The following is a 25,025-nucleotide window of genomic DNA, read 5'->3' on the forward strand; positions in this document are numbered from 1 at the left end:
GTGGAGCTGCTATCACCTGTCATTTCTAAATCACGACCAGATATTAGCTGCATACCCAGAGAGGGGGACATGGGGGTCAGCCTGCGGAGGACCCGGGCTCACTGGGATGCACTTTACAGGAATGCTCTCTGCTGGAGCGGACGGGCGGAATGCAGAGAGCTGGGAAGTAGTTTGGCTCTGGTGGTATTCCCAGATTTTACTTTAAAACAACTGGCATTCTCTTTTTTTAGAGGCATCATTACTGCATGAAGTGTGAGTGTTTGTTGGACACTGGAAGATTGAGATGTCAAAAGAAAAAAAAAGGTTGTTGCTGTACAAACGATGAGATTACAGGTTGCTCTGTTAATAAGGGAGAAGATTTTTCCATCCCTCATGTTTGTCAAGACGTAAATGTTTTCAAAGCAGTGAAAAGCGTATGGACATGTTACCTAAAGAGATTTGTCAGGAAATAGAGATGATCACATTTTGAATCTGTTTCAGCTGGAAAGCCTCTGCTTACACCGTTAAAACAAATTGCCTCTCCACTCTGCATCGGTCGCACATCACCACAGCGTTTAACAAGTAAAGAGGCAACCTCCAGTAATTTGTGTTTCTCGTCTGCGTCTTGGAGACAAGGATTAGCTGTGCGTTGCTGGTGTGCAGAGAATAGAAGCAGTTTGTACGAGGATGTGTCAGCCATTGTCTTTTGACTTCGATTTCATTTGAAATGGATTTTAAAGCCGTGATCTTAATTAAATCTCAACTCACTGCAGAAAACGTGCAGCGTTGCGTGGAACCGGTGAACTGTGGACTGCCGTTCACACCGGCGGGGAATCTGAGATGAGCACGGCAAAGGGGAAGACAGCGAGCGCTGGAGTGTGGCAAAAATAGTTGGAAAGCTTGCCAAACTAAAAGGTTCCTTCACTGAGGTGTGGCTTACAGCTGAAAATGAAATGGACTGATTTTTTTGATATGACATTTATGAAGAATCGACTTTATTTCTCTACACATTTAATTAGCGTTTTACTTTAGTTATTATTTTGTTGTGCGGTCAACTTTTACCAGATATCAGGAGTCTATGACCCCAGTGTTCTGTGTGACGCCGCAGTAGTTGAGACAACTCTGTGTTCAGTGTGTCCGCTGAAGCGGCAGAAAGGAGGCTGTCCTGTGTGCCGACCCCTCAGCCCACAGCATCCTTTACTGTGAAAATCTAGATCTCCAATTAACTGTTATTGTTGGGCTAAAATCTTCCCAAATTTGCTTTGTTTAAACCTGATGGAGGCAGATGGAGCTCCAGGGAAAAGCAGTTTATTTATAATTGTGGACTTAATTAAATCGCAATTTGAACTTGTGTTTTTTCAGTGGTGGAAAATCTGCTGCTTTCCTGCTTTCACACACTTCCACTTCCCGACAATGTCAAGCGAGTGGAAAGAGACCGAATCTGTTTGAGGTTATCCCGTTTTCCTAAGCTGTAAATATTTTTGAAAGGACTTGATTGGGGATGACGAGAACGGAATTGTTCTGGACCAAAGATGTGGAATTAGTCGTCATCCTAAATGTTGTGTTTGTCTTTTTTTTTTCATTTTCGTTGTTGTTTTCCTGAATGCGGTTCTGTTGGTTTACAGTTATAATATCATCTTTTCGGTTGTTGCCGTGACCACATTTAAAGGCTGAGAGGGAACATTTTTTGGGGGGGGAAATGCTCCCCACCCCCCACAGTCTTCAATCAACCTGAATAGGGAAAGGAAAATTAATCCTTCCAACATGTTGGCAACTAATTATGTTCACACATGGCTTACGTAGAACAGCTCCCGTAACATCCTCAGTTCTGCCACATTTTCATGCGGAGATCATTGTCGGGATGGGAAGTTGTTTCTTGGCGCCACAGTAGGCCAAGGTAACACAGCAGCTTCAAACGGACCGGTCTCTGGGATTTCTTTGGGGATTTTTTTTTCTTTTTTTTCTACTTCTCCATTCCATTTGATGCCCCCGGAAAACAAGATGACCCCAGGGTGCACAAATGAAAATTTGATAATTCCTTTTTTATTCCGCTCGGTGCAGCTCGGTTTGTGCGGCGGTGAATGACGGGGCCTCTCTCTCAGACATTCACTTTGCCCCTTTTTCCAGTTTTTTTCTCATTTGCCTCGGTGTACAGATGGATAGGATGGAAGACTGTGAAAACAATTCTATTTACTCGGACTGTCTGTCCTTTTTCTTTTTTTTGTGTTTCCTCATTAGAGTGTCTTATTGAGAATTTAACAACGTAGTGTCAAAAAAAAAACGATTTCTGACCTGCATCTGTTTGCACATGCATTGAAAAAGAAAACTGAATTTAGGGGGAAAATGCAAAAGGCATTTTAAAAGCCATCCATCTTTTTTTGTACCCGTTCTGTTTGGGGTCACAGGATTACTGTAGCCCGTCCGAAGGCGGAGTGCACCATGGACAATTCACCATTTTTATTGTTTTCATGTAAAACATCATTGATACCTTTTCATTCTATGAAGTATTCCGGTTTTCTGTGTATTAGTTCTTTCACTGAAGGGACTGCGTGTGTGCTTCAACCATAAGAGACGGTTTGGTTTGCCCTGTGCGTGTGTGTGTGTGTGTGTGTGTGCGTGTGTGTGTTTGGCCAACCTGCCCGTGCTGGCATGTTTTGCCTCCAGTGTCTCTGCAGCTGTGAAAGAATGTTCCAGCTCTGAATGTTTATGTATGAGAGGCACCTGGAGAAACCCTAACCTTTATAAAATTCATAAACGTCAGCTATTTAAGGCCTCCTCAGAATGTCCTCTCTTTCACACCCTCGTAATGGTGGAACAGATAGAGCTGGGCTCAGTGGATCCCTCCAGTTATTAGCTCACTACAAGTCCCCTGTGAGACCATCTTCAAATGCTGACATATTTTTGGGATCATCCAGAGTCTCGATGTTATCCTGTAGGTAAGGGAGTGCTCTAAATGGCGACTGGCATCCTGTGTGGTAAATGGGCACACTAGAGTGACTGGAACCATATTTTTCCGCTAAAATGCTCCTGCTGCCCTTCAACTCAGGAGACCCGGTCTCAGGGAGACTTTCCCTCCTTCAGCACAGGATTAAATGGTCCTAGTTACACTGATCAATAGGTTAAAAAGCGTACAATCCCTCTTGCTGCTAATGACCTCAGTAGTAATGGGTAATAAAATGAGGATGTGTAATAGCTTCTGAGCAGAGAGGAAGCTTCTGTGTGTAGTCACTGCTAACCAGACACTCCTGACAAGTGTGAAACCCTGATGGGATAAACACCTCAGGTAAAAGACTGAAGAGCATTACATCAAAGCAACTCTCTGAGTCATTTATAATGAAATTGACAGCTACCCAGATGGGCCTAATAAAATAAAGCTTCAGCATTAACTTAAAGTTTGTTCTCCATCTTCTGCTATCAAACTGTGTAATGCACTATGAAGGAGTAATTCCGCTGAAAATATGACACAGATCACAGCATTTACATACATGTAGAAACGGAAGCGTGACTGTTGGGCCGTGGCATCAAACAGTAAAAGTGCAGCAGACAGGCGGCTGCTGCTTTATCTATGTGTGCAGTATGCAGCGCCTGCATTCATTCATGTGTAGAACGCATGTCAGCAGGCTGAAGCGGGTTAATGACGCTCCCGAAAGAAAAAAAGGATTTCAGTGGATAAAGAAGAAAATTGGACTGTAAAAAGTATGAAGAAGGCAAATGCCAGGACAGATCATGTGCTTAAGTCCAGACCAAAAATAATTACTAAATTGGACTTTGCTTCTCGTTCTTATGCTCAGTGTTGGGAGAACTGAGAAACCTGCCTGTAGTGGGTGGGGCTAAACCTTTTTAAGTGTAACCAGCCATATCTCACTAAAGTTAACTACAAGCATCAAATCAACAATGTCCGGTGTCACATATCTGCCCTTTCTACTGCTTTTCCCTCCAAAATGCCCATTATAAAGACAGTGAGAGAGGTCATGTGCACGAAGGGTGCGTTAAATAAGCCGACAAAGATCTTCAACAGCTAAACTCCATCTGAAAGAGCTTAAAGCATTCAAAGAGTGGAGATAAACGTTTAAAATCCCGCCTCACATTCGCACGGACCCGGCAGGCTCACATTTACACATCAGCATCGGGCGCATCTGAGTTGCTGTTTGTCATTGAAATGTCAAGCAAAGGGGCCCTTAATGGTATCACACATCATGGCAGTAAGCAGCAACAGCCAACTGCGCTCTCAGTCCCTTATGTCACCAGAGCAATTAAGGCAGCCTGACAACTGGGGGGGTTCTTCAGTGTCACAACAAATCACTTGTTTTGAGGAGTCATGCACTCACACCTTTCTTCAGGGAGTTAGTTAAAGGTCTGCGAATTCTTCAGCGTGGCTCCTCCTCCTCCCGCCTCTGTACCTTCAGAACAACAGACCGCTAATGACAGCATTTCTAATGAGAGATCTTCCTGCACACATTGTTGTGCACGAGCCAGAGTAGTCTCTCTGGTCCTCAGGTGTGACATATTTCTCATAAATCAAACAAACGTTACTCAAATATGTTCAAGCAAATGCAGATCATCCGAGCTTTCATTGTATTTTTCGGGCGTCACTTTTAAGCAAATGTGTCAAAGTCAAGGCCTGTGGGCCACATCCGGCCCTACATGTCACTACATGCGGCCCTCAAGATCATTTTGTAATGTTGGTATGAGTGGCCCGGCGTTTGTTTCTGGTAACAAATTAACTACAGATTTTTTTTAACCCTCTATTTTACCAGGATGTGATTTGGGTCTGTGTTCGAGTTCCCTCCCCCACTAGCTAACTACTAAAAAACCATACAGTGCAGAACTATCTAGTGCCCTGGATTGTAAAAGCAATTTGGACACCATACTTGCTACTTTTTTTCTTTACTGCAAATATGACATCACTGATTTCACAAACTGAAAATCTCATAGATATCAGCGTTTATGATGACTATTCATGAATACACTGTGTTCTGATGATGATAACGTTGATGGTTTATTCAAAAATAAATTTAAATCCAGCGTTGTAGTCCATATTCGCCAATCAAGTGAGCATTGATGCACACTGTTTTTTTGCAGAGACTTCTGGGACATTTCTAGAGCAATCGAATTGTTGATTCGGGCAGCATTACATTATGGCCCTATATAGAAGACTATGTAGTGAGTAAAGGCATTCAGACATTGCCCAGATGAAGGATTTTTGATTAATTATCCTCAAAGTCACTGAGTTTTTTAGATCACTGTTTTCCTTTACGCCTGCCAGGTGGAAAGGCGCACAGAGCGCAGCCTCAATTGCGCAATGCCTAATAAACTGGGTTGATCGCATGTCTTTAGTGTACTCAGCACATGCTAATGATGTTATTCTTTATTAATGTTTTAACATTGTAGACATTTTTAATACATGTCTCCAAGTTCCATATAATATGTATTTTACGTTTGTTGTTTATTTGGTGTTTGTATCTGAAATGAAGCTGCACTGAAAAGACAGAAGGTGATGTCAGCAGGAAAACAGCTTTTTCAGATATGAATACATAAATATTACATCATTTGTTTATGAATGCATAGACGTTTTTTGAGGGTTTTTACTGTTGGTTCTGCACTAAATTAGGAAAACACTAAATATTTTCGGAGTAATCTTAAGTAATTTAGTTATTTGATTTACGTTTATAAAAAAAAAATCACAAAAAGAGATCTTACAACTCAAACCACTCGGATACGTTTCACAAAGACACACACAGAACCTCACACAAACACCCAGGAGTCCAGCACTGATAAAATGACACAAGAGTAAAGAAAATGGATTCATTTGATTGATTTATTTGATCATTCATTCATTTATTTGGTCATTCATTTGCTTCTGTTCTGTTATGCAGCATGTTCATATTTTTAATGTGTATAATTTTGACAGCATTTCTTTTTATGGAGAGAAAAATATTATTTGTCATTTAAGGTTTAAAAGGATTTAATCCTGAATAAAATTCCTGTCTGTTTATATTAGTAGTTATGTTCACCAAAGTTATGTTTTAAAAAGTTTAAAAGTTTGACAAACGCTGATCCTGTGACCATGTGTTCTGGATTTTGGCCCCCAGTGCGATTGAGTGTGACACCCCTGCTGTAAAGGATGGCCATCTTGGTAGTTGTGTAAATAATACACAAAGAAAATGATGGAGAATTTAAGCTTATTCTAAATGTCTAATTTAGTTTGGAATTCAAATAATAATAATAATAATAATATGTCTCAGCCAATAAAGTCTGCAGAAATGTAAATAGTCATTTCTCTCATTTACTTGCTGCATTTTGTCGTTGTGTTTCAGACAAACAAGCACATCCAGCTCCATTTTTGCATTTTTTTAAATAAAACCACTGGAATATTGAATCAGTAAATAGTTCACACCATCTGCATGAGCCACAATAACGTCTTTTCCAGTTTTAATATGGTTTTGTCACTTGTATTCCATTACAATAAAGAACCTGAAGCTTGCTTTGAAGCGGAAAAGCTGAAGTTCTCATCGACTAAATGTCAGTCCTCATTACTGAATGATGTAATAGTCTTCTGTGTGAGTCTTCCCTTCAAATTTTTACAAATCGAGAGCATTCAGTTTTAGTGGTTAATGGAAATGCAGGTTTGAAGATTTGCCTCTGAGTTCAGCCGTCGGGGATCATCCATATTTTCATTTAAATGAAATGCAGTGTGGTATTTACAGGGCTTTTTGAGCATGGTGGGATAAAAAATCATTTCTATAAAATTGTATATTTTGCTAAACTTTATGTTGGTTTGTTTTTGTCTGATTGCTGTTCCCTTCTGTAGATTCCAGTGTCAGTGGCTATGATGACACCTCAAGTGATAACCCCACAGCAAATGCAGCAGATTCTTCAGCAGCAGGTCCTGAGCCCTCAACAGCTCCAGGTTCTCCTCCAGCAGCAGCAGGCCCTCATGTTGCAGCAGGTAGCTCACATCAATCATCACAGGAGGACCGTGCTGTCTGCTTTTTGATTTTAGAAGTGAAGCTTTGCCTGGCACACTCTGACTTGTGTGTTGCCTTTATGTTTCCCCTGCAGCAGCAGCTTCAAGAGTTTTACAAGAAACAGCAGGAACAACTCCACCTCCAGCTTCTACAGCAGCAGCATGCAGGCAGCAAGCACACGAAAGAGGTAGGCGGCCGTGTAGAGCCGGTACCAAAGGTTGGTCGGACAGAGGACGGAGGGCATGTGTGCCGTCTCATTCAGCTCTGCCTGCTTTAGATTCTGGTTAATGTGACACACTTCTAATGAGTGAATCTGGTTTGTTTGATGAGCAGCTGTAACTGACTGATTCTATGCCTGAAATTCGCTCTTCCTTTTGCCCCTTATTCGTGCAGCAGAAACCTGACTTACCCCCCCCCCCCCCCTTGAGGACACAATGATAGAGAGAGGCAGAAACTCTAAGGATCTCAATCTAAGGGGATTTTCCCAGAACTAGCAAAGGAAAAGAGGCATATGATTGTGATAAAGGAGGGAGCACTAACAGCTTTGTGTTTTCTTCATCATATTTGCTGCTTTCTTTTAGTCTGTACTACAGAAGGGTTTTGTTTGTTTCATGGATGATACTGGCTCTTTGCGGACAAAGCGAATCATTTTTGTAAAGTCGTAAATCTGATGACCATCTGGGAACCTTCATGTTTGCAGAGCGGAGGAAACAGAAAATAAAAGCGTAGCGTTGCAGGCAGACGCGCGCTCACGCTCACACATGCCCGTGCGCTGTCGAAACTTCCAACTTCAAAGTTGCAGCTCCCTAATTAATGAACTGCGGGCTTCAGTTTGGACAAGTTTGTGGTGTGATGCTCCCATAAATCAATGTGACAGCCGAGCTCCGCGGCCTCAGACAGGCCTTGTCACCAATTCACATCTGATGTAAACACTGGAGGACCAAGAAAAGGGGGTGGGGGTGGGGGGCTGATAGGGGAACAAGGACGTGCAATTGATCAGTTGAATGGAGCCTGAGAATAAAAGAAATCTACGTTTGAGGCATATTCTGTATGATCACAGGAAATAGATGCAGCCTCAAGAGGTTCTCCCCCTCTGCCTGTGTTTTCTTTCTCTTCCCATCGCGCTGCTCTTTCACTCGGGTTTCCAGCAGCCATCAAAAGACAGAAAAAAATTATGCAGCGACTCCCCTGTGGCTGCTAGACAATACCCCCCTGTGGTTGCTTTGTGCCTCTTTTATTTTAAAGACATCAAAATTTAGTTTAACTTTATATTTGAAACTTGACAATAAAGGCCTTCCACTTTTTATCTGTCAAGGACTGTATTTTTCCCTCACGCTGCTTCTTGTCAACTTCTTATTTGGACTTTTGGGTCTGGGGCTTGTATTGTGTCTGCATGCTGAGAGGGCACAGGAGATGCTGTCAGCTGATGAGACCTGCAGAGAGAAAAACTTAAAGAGAGTCGGTTCAGTTCATTCACAGCTCTCCGTCTTTCTTTTTTTTTTCCTAAAAAGACTCACAACGTTTATTTAGCATTTTGTCGGAAGACATTGTTCCTCTGGAACCCCCACCCCCAAAGAACAATTATCTTTACCAAAGAACAAAGAACATCTAAAGATGCGATCTGCTTCACAGAGGCTGATAAAAGGAGCCAAGTTGCACAGACATCACTGAATGAATTACTGATCACAGAAGATCCAGAGCTCCTTGTGTCCCGACTGGAAACCTGTCTGCTTGAACAAACTCGCTTATTCCTCCGGTATCACCCACCACTGCCGTCTCCAAAGACCTTTCTCCCACAATAAGAGTGGCCTGCTCGCTGTATTTGACCGATGCCTTTTTAGTCCAGCAGCCAGCTGGGTGTGTGTGTCTGTCTTTGTGTGTGTGTGTGGGGGGGGGTAAGGACAGGAAGGCTGCGAGAGCCGGGGTGGGTGGAGAGAACCTGCTTTATCAGGCTGTTTCAGCGGTTTCAGAGCTGCCAACAAATGATCTGACTGCCGCGGTGCCCCAACCTTTCTGTATGTGTACGCATTCAGTTGTGAGAAATAAACAAACTGGTGTATCCTGTGTTTAGTAAAGGGGTGCGGCACACAGCTTGACAGCCACAACCCTGCTGTTAGTGCTGCCTTCTATCCTCAGCTTGACAACTAACTTTGTTTTCTTATAAACATAAAATGCGATCAGACTATTAAAAGTTTTTTCTGTTACAATCTCTAGTGTCATTGGGACCTCAAAGATAGTAGATCTGTTTCTGCTTGTTATTATTTTGGCTCTCCCCTCGTAGCACTTCTAGTTCTTTGTTTCAAAGTTTTCACTTTTCACAAGTTTCTCAGTATGAATAGACAAAATGATCAGTTCAACAGACATATCTAGAAGTCAGGCAACAACCTCCCCTCAGCTCAGCAGTGAGAACCTGCTGGGCTGGTTATTAAACACTTTAAGTCACATGTAGTTGTTTATGAATGGCTACAGTTCAACATGTGAGGCTCATGTTATCTGTCTTTCACTATGTTTTCTCATTGTTTGTTATGTGCTCCTTAGCGTTTTGTTGTGTTTGTTCAAAAGAGGGAGATGGATGTCTATTTACCTGACATCTTAATCATAACTGTCCTTATGGATGGACATGGGTATGGAAGCGACTCTGTAGCATAATTAAAAATAAAAGTCAAAACCAGAAATGCTTTTTTATTTTCAAAATGAAGCTAAATTTGTTGACTAAAATTAAAATGAAAAAGGAATTCGACAAAATGCTTTTTTATTTTCTCCTTCAACATAGCTTATTCTGTCACTTAATTAAAATGATAATGTAAATAGTATTTGACATTTCATTTACAAAAGGTTCTCTGGTAAATGTGTAGCAAAATTCCTTTAGAAATGTCTAATTTGACAATTAAAATGGATTAACAGAAATGCTTTTTCATTTTCAAAATGTAACTGCATCAAATGACTCAAAATTAAAATTAAAAAGCAATACTTCAAAATGCTTTTTCATTTTCTACTTAGAAACCGCTTATTCTGTGTCATAAGTAAAACAAAAATGCAAAGAGGGGATTGCATTTTCATTTTAACATCCACCCTGCGAAAACTGTCATATATCTCAATTCGAATAAGCATTTCCAGAGGGGAGGCGGGGCGATGACGTCAGTGCTATCTCTGTGTGTCCGGCTGCTAAAAGACACATGCTAGGAGCAGTGTAGCTTTGTGTTAGCGGCAGAGAAGAGGGCTTTGTGATGGTTGTGAACTTCTGATGATTTGTACACAGCTTCTCAGGACTACGAAGCAGCATTTCCACCTTCTGCGGACGCACCGCGGTTCGTCGAACCCCCCGACAAGCTTTTTTTCTTCCGACCGGCAGCTGCTTTTGCATAGCGGACCGCTAAGCCCCGCGACCCTTAGCTCCCGATCGCCGAAAGGGGGATGTGCTGCTACGATCTGCGAAACCATCATATGAATTTGTGTTTCCAGTGGTGTCCAGAACAAAATAAAGGATGTTTTAATTCCTCCATATCTATATCCAAGATGCTCATTGCCCGTTCTGAGTTTTAAGTACCTCCACGGCTCATGTTTGAAGCACACATTAGCCTAATGCTAACCCGTCTTCTTTCGGGTCCTCCTTGCAGCGAAGAAAAAAGCACTGACCGCACGGATTTAAAAGAAAATATGAGCGAGCAGGCCCTTAATAATAATCATAACAGTAATAAAGCAAATTTAGATGATAGTCTCCTGATTTTGCTGTTCTATGACAGTTGGAGCCCCATCAACAGCTATAGCAGATTTCGCCATGCTAAACGTTTGCTGGTTGGACCAAACATCTATCTTCTAAATATGCTTTTATTGTTGTGATTATCCTTACGAATATTTTACAATGTCCACTTACCATCCGCACAAGAATGGTACATTCCATTTTCCCGATGTCCCTTGACACATCCGTAAGAGCCTCAAGGGAAGTGCTAGACACACTTGTGCTCCCTATAAGATGCAGCCTCTTCCCTCAATGACCCTTTATGGGCCAGGACAACCCAAAAACCTGCAGCATTTTAAAAAGCCATAAAGTGGTTCCAGAAAACCTTACACAAAAAATTTTTTTAAAGTTGCAAAATGAAGTCAATCTATTGTGTGCACCATTTATTATCGTTAGTCATCAATATGTTCTTAAAACTTGCTCTTTTATAAGCTGAACTTTTAATTAGATGAAGATTGTACAAAATTCCACTAGACGCCAGCCTTTTTTTTTTTTGCAGACATAATCTATTTACAGCAACATTTTCTGTCTTTGTGTGTCTCCAGCAGCAGGTGTCGGCGCAGCAGCTCGCCTTCCAGCAGCAGCTCCTGCAGGTCCAGCAGGTCCAGCAGCAACACCTGCTCAACCTCCAGAGGCAAGGCCTGCTTACAATCCAGCCAGGACAGACAGGCCTTCCTTTGCACTCGCTCACTCAGGGTCAGTTCTTTCATCACTCTCCAGCATGTTAGCACCATATGAAACATCTCGGACTCGGGACCTCAGGGACCGGCCCTCTGTGGGTGCCCGGAGTCGGGGCTAAACAAGGGGAATCATGGTTTTGATTTTTAATCCAGCTAAAAGCTGGAACAGTCTCCCTGAGGTTGTGAGACAGGCCTCTCCGGTGTTAAGGGTTAAATCTAGACTCAAAACGGAAGGGGGATTATCGGCACCCTTTTTTATTATATTCTCTCTTTCCTTTCTTGTAAAGCAAGATTTAAAATAAATATTTATGTTTTTAATCTTTGCACTTTAATTTATTGTGATTTTAGGTCATTTATCTGTTTTGTACAGTACTTTAAATTGCTTTATGTACGGATTGTGCTATACAAATAAATTTGCTTTGCCTTGCCTAATGGAGTTGTTATAAGCTGTGATAGAACTGTGATAGGGCTGTAAAAGAATCATGATAGAGTTTTGAAAGAGCTGTGATAGAGGTACAATAGAGCTGTAATAAAGCAGTGATAAAACTGTAATAGAGCTGTAATAGAAATGTTATAGAGCTGTAATAGAACTGTGATAGATCTGTAATACACCTAGGATAAAGCTGTAATAAAGCTGGGTTTGGAGCTTTGATAGAGTTGTTATAGAGCTGGGATGGAGCTTGGATGGAGCTGTAAGAGAGCTGGGATAAAGTTGTGATAGAACTGTAAAAAAGCTGTAAAAGATCTGTAATAGAGTTGAGATAGAGCTTCAATATAGCTGTGACAGAGCTGTGATAGAGCTGTGTTAGAGCTTTGATTTAGCTGTTATAGAGCTGGGATGGAGCTTGGATGGAGCTGTAAGAGAGCTGGCATAAAGCTGTGATAGAACTGTAAAAAAGATGTAAATGATCTGTAATAGAGATGAAGCTATAATGAAGCTGAAATATAGCAGTGAAAAAGCTGGGTTAGTGATATGATAGAGCTGGGAAAGAGTTTATGATAGAGTTGTTATAGAGCTGTAATAAAGTTGTTGTAGAGCTGTGATAGAACTGTAATAGAGCTGGGATAAAGCTTTGATGGAGTGGGGATAAAGCTTAGATAGAGTTGTGATAGAGTTTTGATAGAGCTGGGATATAGTTGTGATAGAGCTGGGACAGAGCTGTGATAGAGATGTGATCAAGTTGTGATAGAGCTGAAATAGAGGTATGATAGAGCTGTAATGGAGTTGTTATATATAGTTCTAATAGAGCTGAGATGGAGTGGTGATAAGGCTAGGATAGAGCTGTGATAAAGCTGTTTTAGAGCTGTAACACAGCTGTAATAGAGCTGTTATATAGCTGCTATAAAGCTATTATAGAACTGTGATAGAGCTTTGATAAAAGTGTGGTAGAGATATGATTTAGCTGGAATAGAGCAGTGATATAGCTTTGATAGAGCTGGGCACTGAGGTAAAACAGTGTGGACTTTTTCCAGAAAGCTTTGATAGAATTGTGATAGAATTGTGATTTAGCTGTATTACAGCTGTGATACAGCTGTAATAGAGCTGTGATAGAGCTTTGTTAGAGCTGTGATAGAGGTTTAATAGAGTTGTGATGGGGCTGTATTAGAGCTGTGATGGTGCTGCAATAGAGCTATGATAGAGCTGTAATAGAGTCTCAATAGAGCTGTAATAAAGCTGTGATAGAACTGTGATAGAGCCGTAATAAAATTGTAATAGGGTTGTGATAGAGCTGTGATTGAATTGTGACAGAGCTTTGATAGGGCTGGGATTGAGTTGGGAAAGAGCTATTTAAGAGCTGTGATAGAGCTGTCATTAGAACTGTGATAGAGCTTTGATAGAATTTTGATAGAGTTATGATTTGATAGAGCTGGGCACTGAGGTAAAACGGTGTGGACTTTTTCAAGAGGCGCTGGTCCGTTGATGCAGATAGAGATACTGTACCCACTCTATTAGAATGTTAGCTGCTTCCTAAACAGGACTGTAATTCCAATCAAGAGAACAATTTTCAGGAAAATGACTATTGAATTAGCGATTTGTGTAGTTTTTGTGAAGACTTTCAGTAAAGCATGTACGAGGAAGACCCAGTCTTTGGGTTGAAATTTACACTGCATGTGGTATTCAAATAATGCAGCTTCACTCTGGAAATAACCAAGCTGCATTTAACACAGACGTATGGAATTTTAAAAGTTTAAGCCAAGAAAGAAAGTCCCCAAATACCATTAAGCACTGTTAGTCTTTCAGGAAGGTATTGAAAATGCTTTACAGTACTTTTTAATGGAGACAGCTAATTTTCCTAACTTTTCATTCAGTGAACCAGACTTTAATCCAGTTTCTCTTCAGTTTCTCTTAGCAATAGCTTGTTGGGTTTTCAAAATAATCTAGATCTGTTTCTCTGATTTTCAGTCCAATCTTTGTATTGGATGGAACAAGTTAACCATAAAAGATAGGCCCCTTTAAATTATTCAGGCTAAACAGGACCAAATTATCCGCACTATAAGCCGCACCGTCAATAAATTGCCTATTTTTGTACTTATTTCATGTATAAGCCACACCAAACTGTAAGGTGCATTAAGCAGTACAAAAGAGTCAGAGATATGTTTGTAAGTCAGTCTGACTTTAGTAACTGCGTTCACAGTAACTCTAGAACTTGTTTGTGACACGCTACACGTTAGCCACGTAAGAAGCGTTAGCAATGTACCTCTCTCTAGCTTACAATCTTGTTAGTATCACGGAAAAGGCAGACTGACATTGCTAAAACAAACGTTACTGTGACTATGCTGACTACCAACCTTGTTACTAACGTTTACAAAAACCCAACCAAACACCGCTTTTTGTTAGCCAGGTTTACGTATTTACGATAACACCCAACCTTGTTTGGAACTCTGACATCACTAAGTACAATCATAACTGATCCAGTTATGAGAAGCTCTGTTTATTGAAATTAATGAAGGCTTTTAAATGCACCTCATTGTGTGGAAAATACAGTACACTGGTATTAGTGACCGGTATGTTTTTCCACTTCTACTGTGACTTCTGTTGCACAACACCTGTGTATATTTGCTTCATGAAAGGAAACAGCACATACCTGAAGTATGTAAGAACACACAATTCATGGTATCATCCACTCGCAGCACAAACTTCCGTGAATGAATGACTTTTAAGAGGCATTGATCCCTCAATTAATGGAAGTCTGCAGCTTGTTGTATTTCTACAGTTCCACTCTGGTTCCATCATACTGTAGACTTTTGAAAAATGTCTCAACTCTCATTAGAGGAGATTCACACTTCATCATTTGGCTTGTTGTCTTAAGTCTGTAATAGACATTCAGTACCAGAGCTGTGACCTGAAGGAAAATTACACCTATTGTTCATAAACGTCCACTGCATTCATCATTGTGAAACTGCCTGTTGTTATATAAGGACCAAATACTTATTGTTTGTCCAAGAAGTTTATTTCTTTACTTGTCCTGAAATGTTTTGTGAAGGAGTGGTCCCCTGGTGACAAAGACATCGGAGTCATAAGAGTAAAGAGCATGACATTGACTATTCATTGCCAGCTAGAGCAAACAGTTTTGAAATAACAAGATAAAAAGTGGGAGGGTCTGAAGGGTGCTTAGGTAATCGGCAAACACAAACATCATTTGTACAGTGGTGTTATTGTTCGGGGTGGCTATGAAATTACTTGTTTGCTTGCAGGTGATTGCCATGGTCCCGAGCATGGGGCCTGCTGTTGCTGTGAGAGTGCTCTGCTGATTGGCAGTGTGTCAGATGTCTGGCAAACATTCACACACCCTTGAGCAAAGCATTTTATGAGTGATAAGACCAGGTAATTTTGAGGATTTCACAATAGTTTCAGAACATCCTGTTTATCCTTCATTATCATTAAACACCTTGGAGGCATCCCATCTTTTGAATCGGATGTTTTGACTCTTTGTCATCTGCGTGCATTTCTACCTTTTTGATACAAGTGTCTGCTTTGCCTGGGCTGGGCTGGTAAAGTTGCTGAAATAATGTGTAGAATTTATGGATTGTCAAGTTACCTCATATTTTGTGTTTCTTCCGTCCATATATATCATATATAAAGTGCATGAGCATATTCAATGAGCTGTTCAGTGACAAACAAAAATGTTCCGAACTCAAAAAAGGAAATTCTTCTAGTATTAGCTTTGTTTTTTTTTCTAAGGATTTTGTGCAAAATAATTAAAAGATGCTTCTTAAAGTTAAGGTGAGAACCAATATAAAGCTTTGATTCTTCCTGCACGTAGTGTTATTTAGAGTCAAACCTGTTAACTTTGCTCTCTGAAGCCACTGACAGCTAACTCTGTGTCTCCAACAGCTGTTACAACACTTTGATTAGGACTCCACACTCTATCTGCACATTTTCTGCTTGACTGTTTGAAGTTATTGATGACCTTTCTGCTTTCCACATCACTAAATTTTGTCATGCATCAGCGCTTTTGCCCTATAGTACTCAGATCTAATCTGTAATATTCTGCTAGCAGTTAGCACTGGGCAGGAAGGGGAGAGTTGATCTGCCCTGTTAGAGTGCCACACATGGCCGAGTTCAACTCTGGGGCTGTAAACTGCTATGACTAGATTCACGATTCAAAGGGTTTATTGTCATATATTGCTGTCTGCTCCGAATGCCAAGGTTACAACTGATAATGGTTTTGAAAACACTTTAATTTCATTATTTTTAAAGGTTACTTTAATGCAAGCATCTTTTTGCTCATAGAGAATGAGAGCAACTTTTTCCCCTAAATAGCAGGTTGTTATTATGCTGCGTTCACACCGGCCAGCGCGTTCAGGAGTTCACTATACACTGTTTCATGAACGCGCATTCAGCCAGCAGTGTTCACACCGACATGCAGGGAGGGGGATTCTTTTTCTTTTGTGTATTTACTGTCCTTGTCCTCCACCTACAGTGGGATGAAGCTTGATATGAAATGTGGAAGCGGTGCAAATCTGGTGAATCTTGCTCCAGGCTTTTTTTTTGCAGCTCTGTTCGGATATAAAAATGACTTGGTGTTATAGAATTTCAGCCTGGCAGAAAAAGCACAATTACTCATTTTACCTTCGTGATCATGTTTACATCGACTGACACCTCCGTGTTCTGAAAAGGACGTGATCTACACACAATCAGTGAGCACCTGTTCTGTACGTACAGCCTGACCGGTCTTAAAATTTGCATAGTGATTCGAGAACACCAGTGTTCTGGACGCGGAAGCGTGAAATTCTGGTTGATGTGCGTTCCCTAAAAAATGTCCGCTTAAACACGAGTCGATGCGGACGGTGTGAGCGCAGCTTTGCAGATTCGTTGTTCAGATTAGCCATGTTGTTTTCTTAAGAGTCACACTAGACCTTCTCGTCTGAAACAGATTGTAGTTATTTTGACGCCAAAATGATGAGCATGAGAAAAACATTTAAAAAAGCTTTTAAAAGTCAATGAAACATGTCAGAAATATTTGTTGTCATTTACTGACACAGGACTTGTGTGTCTGGTGGTAAACTCTTATAATATAATATATAGTTTTGTTGTTGACAATGTGCTGGAAAAGACCACTTCATGGTCGTAGAAGTGGACAGACAAGGACCTGTTATGATCTTTATTTTTTTTTTTGGGGGGGGGGGGGGGGGGGGGGGTTATGATTCTCATGAATTTAGATTTGATTTTAATTTGATTGCACCCACCCTTCACCTGCCTGACCCAAAGTCTGTCTCTTTGACCTGATTAGTGAGTATGCCCTGCTCAGGTCTGCGTTCTCCTTTCCAATTTCCCAGTGTTAGTGTACGTCTAAAATGGTTCCTCACACTTTCACTGTACAACATCAGTTAAGCTGTCTGAAACGGGCCAGTGGGACAGAGACAAGACAAATTTGTGTGTTATGTGAAAGCAAAAGAATGTGTGTAGGCAGGAAGCGCTACCAGAACAGCGGTGCATCTGGGAGAGGGGTGGCCTGTCAGTGATTGATACACTCAGCAGTGGGCCGCTGGTAATAGTTCCTGGAGCTTTCGGACAGGACATATTTCAGGCCTAAGGGGCGCACGTGAGCGAGTCGGTGATTACGGAAACATAAACAGGGGTGCAGTAGAGGTCCTGGTCTGGTGGAACAATAAACTAATAGCAATGTCACTGTCCTCCCATGGCACCGGCACTGTGTGTGAAAAGTAACAGCGTGGTTTAAAAATCTTGGAGCTCTGAGGGCCATTTTTTACTTGAAAGATGATGGCCTGCAACTGATGTCATTATGAACCTTAAATCAACTCTCTGCTTACTTGAACATGGTCACCTGGGAACCTGGGGACAAGGACGGAAAAAGGTTGAAGAGTTCGGCCTGTCTGTGTGCCAGAGCTACCTGCAGAGGTAAAATTGAGTTGGGAGGCTGGTGATCAATCAAGTGTCCCAACAACATACATTTTTTAAAGTGCTTGTCTGTATTTCCCAGTTGTAATGAGTTGAATAGTTGTCTTGAAAAATGGGAAGAGGAAGGATAAACCAATCTGGCATGTAAAGAAATTCCAAACAGAGTGCCCAAGAAAAAGGATCAGTGTCATCATGCCCCAGAGTAATTAGATGGAGAGAATCTCAATGGATTTTGCTGAAAGACAAAATAAAAAGCCAGCTAGACATTTGTGTAATCACATTTTATTGTCATTTATGAGGAATCATGAGGCATGGATGCAGTGGGGTTTACACAGGTTGGGGTTACGAGAGAGCACAGCGAGGAAAGGTGTGAGAACAAAGAGCCATAAACTCTCAGGGAACATCCAGAGAGGGACACTTGGTTGGTCTCACTCCGTTAGCCCTCTCATCAAACCAGAGAATGTGCACCATTGTTTCATCTCGGCAAACAGTAGGGTTGGGGTCACCAGGACTGCTGGGTAATTGAGCCATGCAGGCTGTCCTGTCAAGCATACAAGCTAAAAATAGCACTGACAAAAAATATCTCCCACTGTCACTTGGCACAAGGTGAGGGTGGGGGGGGGGGGGGGGGGTAGTTCCCACTGTCAGAGCTCAGGACTCACATCTGCAATGACCTTCTTTTCTAAACCTCCTAAAGCCACTTTTTTAAACTTTTACCAGCTTTGGGTGCAGTGTCTGTCTGTCTGCCTGTCTGCCATCAAAACAAGACAGAGTCCTTTATTCAGAACATGCAGAAGCACAGACCTACGGATTAGGAATGTTTAGCTTGTAATAAATGTTTAATTCAATTAGGGCTCATCAGGAGAACAGGCATGGATCTCGTGCAGTAGAGCTTCTGTGATGAAATATTGGAATGAGGAAAGACGCTCCTTGGAACGTGAAAAGGTTATTGATTTGTCCTGCAATCATTTCCTGCTCTTTGATATGCAAACGATCTACTGTGAAATTATAGCAATCCTATCAGACTCATTTCACAGTCCTCAGCCTCAGCGTCTCTCTGGAGTCCTCTGCCTCATTAGGCCAATGTTCTCCATTATCAGCATAATTAAAACCCTTAGTAGCTTATCATATAAAAAATATTTGCTGATCAAATTGTGATCTTCCCCCTTCCACTTATTTTTCACAACAGGAATAAATTAAGATGAAGCATTTTGCAGACAATATATTACAATTTTGTGCTTGAAATGAGCACTTCTAGTGTTAGTGAAGCTGAAGATGAGGAACCAGGCATGGATCCACATAATATATACTTGTTCTCATTTATGTCACATTACAGGACACAATAGATCTGCAATTCTGCAAGAGCTGTGTAGTTTTTATCCTGAGGCAACACTTTACAGTCAGAACTGCTGTCCTTCATTCAGGAAAAACCTTCTGTCTTTATGGAACTGTGGGGCCTTTCCATGTGGGGCCAGTGACTCAGGATTCTGAAATGAGTAAAAAACAAAGCCTTTTCCTACCAGATGAAGTTCAGACCAATCTGGCTGTCTGCACATATTTACAAGTTCAGAGCTGCATGAATATTGTTCACTTCCAGCGCCTTCCAGGAAAAGGTGCATAATTTGGCAAGAAATATGGGCGTGGTCGAGGAGCATGTGATTGGGGCTTGCGTCTTCTTGTGGTTTGATTAGTGAATTTTAGTTTATCTCTGTCAGACAGCCACTTGCATCATCGGGGTCTTCATTTATCATGACAAAACAGTGCCCTCCAAATCTGAAGGTCTGTTCGGCTCCAATTATTACTATGCTTTTCTGGTGGAAAATTCTGACTGAGAGATATACTGCTAAAAAAAAGCAGGAATTGAACAAAGTTGTGTGTTAAGGGTGCCTTTAGCATGATCTCTGTAACCTGAGGCCTCCGGGATTTTTGTATTTTCAAAGCGCTGTGAGATGTGCGGTGGGCTTGACTCGTTAAATGAGGTTTAAGTCGTCTACGTCAGTTGAAGGCGGTGCAAAGCTTTAAGGCTTTTGCACATTAATGTGCTTTCAAGAATAATCCCCCGGGGGTCGGATTCTCATGGAGGGAGGCGGGATGCCTTCTAATGCTGCTATTTCAAACTTTTATTTATTTTTGTTCTTCACATCTATGCTGTGTAAAAAGAACTGCATTGATTTTTTCCAATTTCATGCCTTCTTCATATGTTCATTATTTACCCTGAGCGTAACATTTCCATGAATGCCAAGTGTTTGTATTTACAAAAAGGCTTTGGTTCACAGCAGAAAAATGGCGAGCGGTGGTCAAGGGCGATAGGGGAACTGCTGTTGAGAGCTCTGTGCATTAGCCTGTAGTTGAAAATGTGCTCATTAATACTTGACTTTGTTTAGAGATGCTTTGATTTAATTAGGCAACAAAAGAGAGAGTTGCATTAGCTGTTAATTGATGTAATTATCTGATTTGTTTGTCTCAGGCGTGTTTCCAGCAGAGCTGCAGCAGCTGTGGAAGGAGGTGACAAGTGCTCACGTGAAGGAGGAGCACAACAATAACAGCACCAACGGCCACCGGGGTCTTGACCTGTCCTCCCCAGTGCCACCAAAAAACCCACTCCTCAACCAGCACGTCTCCACCAATGGGCAGTATGCGAGTCACAAGAGAGAAGGGTGAGTTGTCCCATTTTGTTAGTATCTGTTAATAAACGTCTGCACATATTTGACGTTTTTCCATTTAACTCATTTGTTTTTATAAAAACACCACAGGGACTTGAAGGAATTAGCACATTCCTCAAAAGGCATTGATGCAAGATTTCTCAAAATGTCACTAGATATTTCCACAGGAGTGAGTTTAGCAGTGCTTTCACAAATAAAGTAAACTCGTCTTTCCATCTATCCTTCAGTCAGGTTCAAGGGGTTTCTGTAGCCCATTGCTGCTACTTTTGGGTAAACGTGGTGTCCCCCGGGACAGATTACAAATCCAACCTAAAACACACTCATACCTAAGGGGCAATGAAGAATCCCATTTTTGGACCAAAGTGCTAAGAGAAAACCCAGACATGCACAAGGAGAGCATGCACACAGGAAAAAAAGGACGCTGCTAGGATTTGCACCAGAGCCTTCTTGCTGGGTTAGGGTTAGGGGGTTGGGAGGGGAGAGTGCTAACCACTACACCACTGTGTAGCCCAGAAAACTGCTTAAATACCACAAATTTCTTCCCATTGTGACATGGTTATTTGGTTTAGGAAGGGAAAAAAACCTGATCAATATAGAACATTGGTTCACTTTATTTTCTTATGTAACCACGCATTTGAAAGTTTAACACAGAGTAATGGAAAAGGGCAAATAATTTGTAGTGTTTAGCTTGTCTGTAAGGAAGATAGAAAGATTGCATCTTACACACGTGCTTGTTTTCTTGCACAGCTTGGTGGATGAAACCTGCAGGCGGCATAAGGTTACTGCATAACATCTGACTTGTGATTAGGTCATTAAAACCCATGTGTTGGCGTGAAAGCATAAATTTACTCAATTGAATGGCACTGAAAGTCACAGTGACAAAAATATGTTTATCATGGCAATCTGTGTCCTCTGAGGACAGAGAGGCTGGTGGAGGGGAGGGACCACGCAAGTGTAGTGCAAAGATTTCCTCTGATTTTTTGAGTCTAATATAGATGAATGGCTTATTTTTCAAAAAATTTGTACATGCTTTTATAAAGGTAATCCAAACCATTAGGAACAGTGCTCCCTCGCTATAGTCAGTTCACCTTTTATGGGGTCGATTTTTGCGGTGGAATTTCGCATGCTTTTTTTTGTTTTTACACAGCGCTTTGCGTTCTGAGTCGTCATTGGCTGTTGACGTTGTCAATCAATCTCCTTTGTGCCATGTCTCCTGTACAGAAGAGTTTGCTACTTTGAGACAAGTCTTTGATCAGGATCAGATCTTTGTAAACAAGAATGAATGTCAAAACTAATCACATTTTAGTTTCCTAAAGTTCAGTCCACTGTTGTTCTTCCACATCCAAAGAATCCAAAGGGAACATTATTAGAACATTCTAGCACACTTTATGGTCACATGTCATTGATTCAATTCAAAGTGTTTCCACACATTGGACTGGAATGACGGACTGATGATGGACTGACAGCTGCATTACATGTATATTTTAAGCTGTGATGTACTTGGTCGTTTTTACATTATTGTCAAATAAACCTACTGTACCTCAATCAAAATGGTATCTTCCAATATTGATTATTGATTTATCTAATTTGGAAATGTTTTTAAATGGTTTAGGTCGATTCAATTTAAATAACAATTTGCCTCAGACAGATTGATCTGGTTGAATCGTAGGAATAAAAATTGATTCATTGATCAATCGTCACAGCTCTACTTTTAAGACTTAAAACTGAGCAAAAATAAGGACAAAACATTCTGCATTTAAAGCTGAATGATGATAATTTACACTGTCCAGTAATCCTGTCTCGTGTTCATTTTGGAGTTCCTAAATTGCACCAACATCAAGAGCGTGAGCCATGTCTTTTCATGATGTAGACTCAATGCTAATCAGACACCACTGTTGGACAAAAATAATTATGAAGTATGTGAAATCTAAGTAAGACTCAGAGAAAAAGTCTGTGTTATAATCCAGGGATTTGAATAATCAGGTTAAAGATAATAGGCTGGACCTAGCCTGTGTGTAAATAAAGACCCCCCCCCTCTTTCTCTCACCACCACCACATCCCCCCTTAATGAACTTTTAATTGATGCAGTCTTGCAAGTCCTTTTGTCATGCAACAGAAACAAGCTTGTGCTGATCGGCCTGTTTTCCCGACCAGCTTCAGATTGGTTTACACCAGGCCCTAAGTAGCGTGTAGTTAGTTTCATGTGTCATATAAAATCTGCCCAGGCACAACGACGCCTGCAACTAAAACCTTAAGTGCATCCACAGGAATCACTCTTCGGCTTTGCACTTCCGTCTTAAGGAAGGAGAAGAAATTTAATCACTGCACTTGACACATCAAAGATGAGGCCGTGTTCTTGCTTTTAGTTTGCTTAAAAAACACTCGGCACGGCAGACTGGGATTTCTGTTTGTCAGTATAACATTCCTAATCTGACCACTTACGAGTCAGTCAATCTGTCAGACGAGGTCGTTTCTTCACTGATAACAAAGTGATTCAAAGCTGGAGACATTATTCAGGTCATCGTTTGACAGAGATTTGGCTGTTTATAATGCAGTAATCCAGTGTTGGAAACTTTACTTTAAAGAAGTAATTATTTATAGTTACTCACTACTTAAGTACTTCAGTAGTAGCTAAATTACTCTTAAATAAAAGTAACCAGTTACTAAAAAAAGCTTCTATTTGTCACTAGAAATTGTAGCGTGTTTCTAATCAGTTGAAATGATTAAAATAAACATGCACTTGTATTTAACCTTCAATACTCTTTACATTTCAGCATACAGCAAAAGGTTGAACCTGCATTTCAAGTATTTTCTTTTTCACAAAAGTAATCAGTTATAGATTATAAAGTGGTTTTAATTTTATTAGTAACAAAGTGAACATGTAATACCACATAGAGCATTTAACTCTTTAATCCAAATTCAATCATTTAAATTTGCAATCTCAGAGAACTGGTTTATATCATCACTAACGTACTTCAAAGGTAAACAGTTAAACTGAACTGTGTTTGCAGTAACTGTAGATAATTTAACACATTAAACTCAGATCTTAAGATAACAGTCTGGAAGTAGAGCTTACATCATCACTTGCAAAATGCACAATCCAGACTCCCTATCTCTCCAGCTTCTTCCATTCTTCCATCTGCTTGGTGTGTGTTTGTGTGTGTGTGTGGGGGGGTAATGGTGTGGCTACCATGAGACATGACACTGTCCAAGCCAATCATGACGGCTTACCTTGTTGTCACCATGCCTTGTTTGCCGTTCTGACAGAAAGTGGTCTGCACAGTTTCTTAAAATAATTCATAGAAATGCACACAGTTTAGCATTCAGTAACAATAACGGTGCTGTAATGAAGAAAACAGTAATTAGTGAGATTAGCACAACACACAAAAATGTAAGATTAGAGTCAATGTTAGGTTAAGACCCACTCCAATGCAAATGGTGTTTTTGGTGTTTCTAACATGTTCTTGTGGCATTTTTCAGAAAATGGAGGACTAAAGATTATAACTAAGATTAAAATACATTTCTGAGGATTTCTTTATTCAAATTGTGGGGAATCCCACAACAGATGCCGGGCTGAAGTCTGCCTGCTCTGACCCATTCTGATGCATTCACCTTGAGACAAATAGATCTATGAATGTCTATGTTTTCCTCGTCTGAGCTGGAATCTGGAAGCTGGAATCTAAACTGTACGGCTGGATAGTGCTGATATTGCTCTCCCTGTTTGTTGCGGCGCTAATGTTAGCTTGGGGTTATAAAGGGGCTGTAAGCTAGCAGGATAGCGTATAAACAGAGGAAAGATGGAAAACGAGCACTGGCTTACTTTATGTCAATAGTCCCGCCCACAACTCAGAGGGGAATTTCTAATGAACTTGTGCCACTCTGCAGAAACTATGTCCAGGAAAACGACACAGGTTTTTGATTTTGGCTAAAAACTGGATTATTATCATTAAAAGCCCACTAGGAACGCTTTTAAAATAGCTTAAAAAACAATTGGATGTACCTGATCTAGATTCCAGGCAAACTCCCTGTTCAAAACTCCTTCAGTTTAGCAAAGCAGAGCAAATCATCACCATGGACTTGGGTATTTTATGATGTATCTCCACATGTTTTCACAAGAGCATCCAGTTTATTCATTAATTTTGAGGAATGCATGAATTTCCTCCGTCGAGCCTCTCTATAACACCTCAATGTAAATCAGCAAGAAATCAGCCGTCTGCCAGCTTCAAGTCTGTTTTGTGTTGAACGCAGTGCAAAATCTGCAGGGTTCAAACCCACTCTGTCTAGGTGTGAATGCATCTCAAAGTGAGGAAGCTTTTAATGTGTTTTCATGTATGCTACTTTATCCTTACCATTCTTCCTCTGGGCATCTTGACACTTAAACCATCCTGACTTGTTTGTTTGTTTGTTTGTTTGTTTGTTTGTTTGTTTGTTTGTTTGTTTGTTTGTTTGTTTGTTTGTTTGTTTATGTGGCTGGAAAAAACCCTTATTGAGCACCACATTTAGAACATTCTGTCACTTACCATGAAAGAAGGACTCTTCCCTTTAGCAACCTTTCATAGTGCTCATTGGTTTCCAGCACACTATGCATTTAAAATCTTATGAATACAGAATTAATGAGCATGCTGCCCTAAA

At 40.8% G+C, this 25,025-nt stretch overlaps 1 protein-coding gene across 13 annotated transcripts in view; it reads left to right on the forward strand.

The window, feature by feature from the left end:
• The window catches only part of LOC101173216 (forkhead box protein P1-B), a 206,458-nt gene that overhangs the window by 158,819 nt on the left and 22,614 nt on the right, over positions 1-25,025 (forward strand). For 8 of the 13 annotated variants that reach the window (XM_023954807.1, XM_023954808.1, XM_023954817.1 and 5 more), the window contains 4 exons: positions 6,791-6,928; positions 7,042-7,134; positions 11,232-11,382; positions 20,198-20,387. In XM_023954807.1, the coding sequence (XP_023810575.1) occupies positions 6,791-6,928; positions 7,042-7,134; positions 11,232-11,382; positions 20,198-20,387 (572 nt within the window). The remainder of the gene's footprint in view (positions 1-6,790; positions 6,929-7,041; positions 7,135-11,231; positions 11,383-20,197; positions 20,388-25,025) is intronic. The other 5 variants (XM_023954811.1, XM_023954815.1, XM_023954812.1 and 2 more) reach the window with 3 other exon arrangements.

Source organism: Oryzias latipes, chromosome 5 (assembly GCF_002234675.1).
Source record: "Oryzias latipes chromosome 5, ASM223467v1".
In the NCBI taxonomy this organism is placed as follows: Eukaryota; Metazoa; Chordata; class Actinopteri; order Beloniformes; family Adrianichthyidae; genus Oryzias; species Oryzias latipes.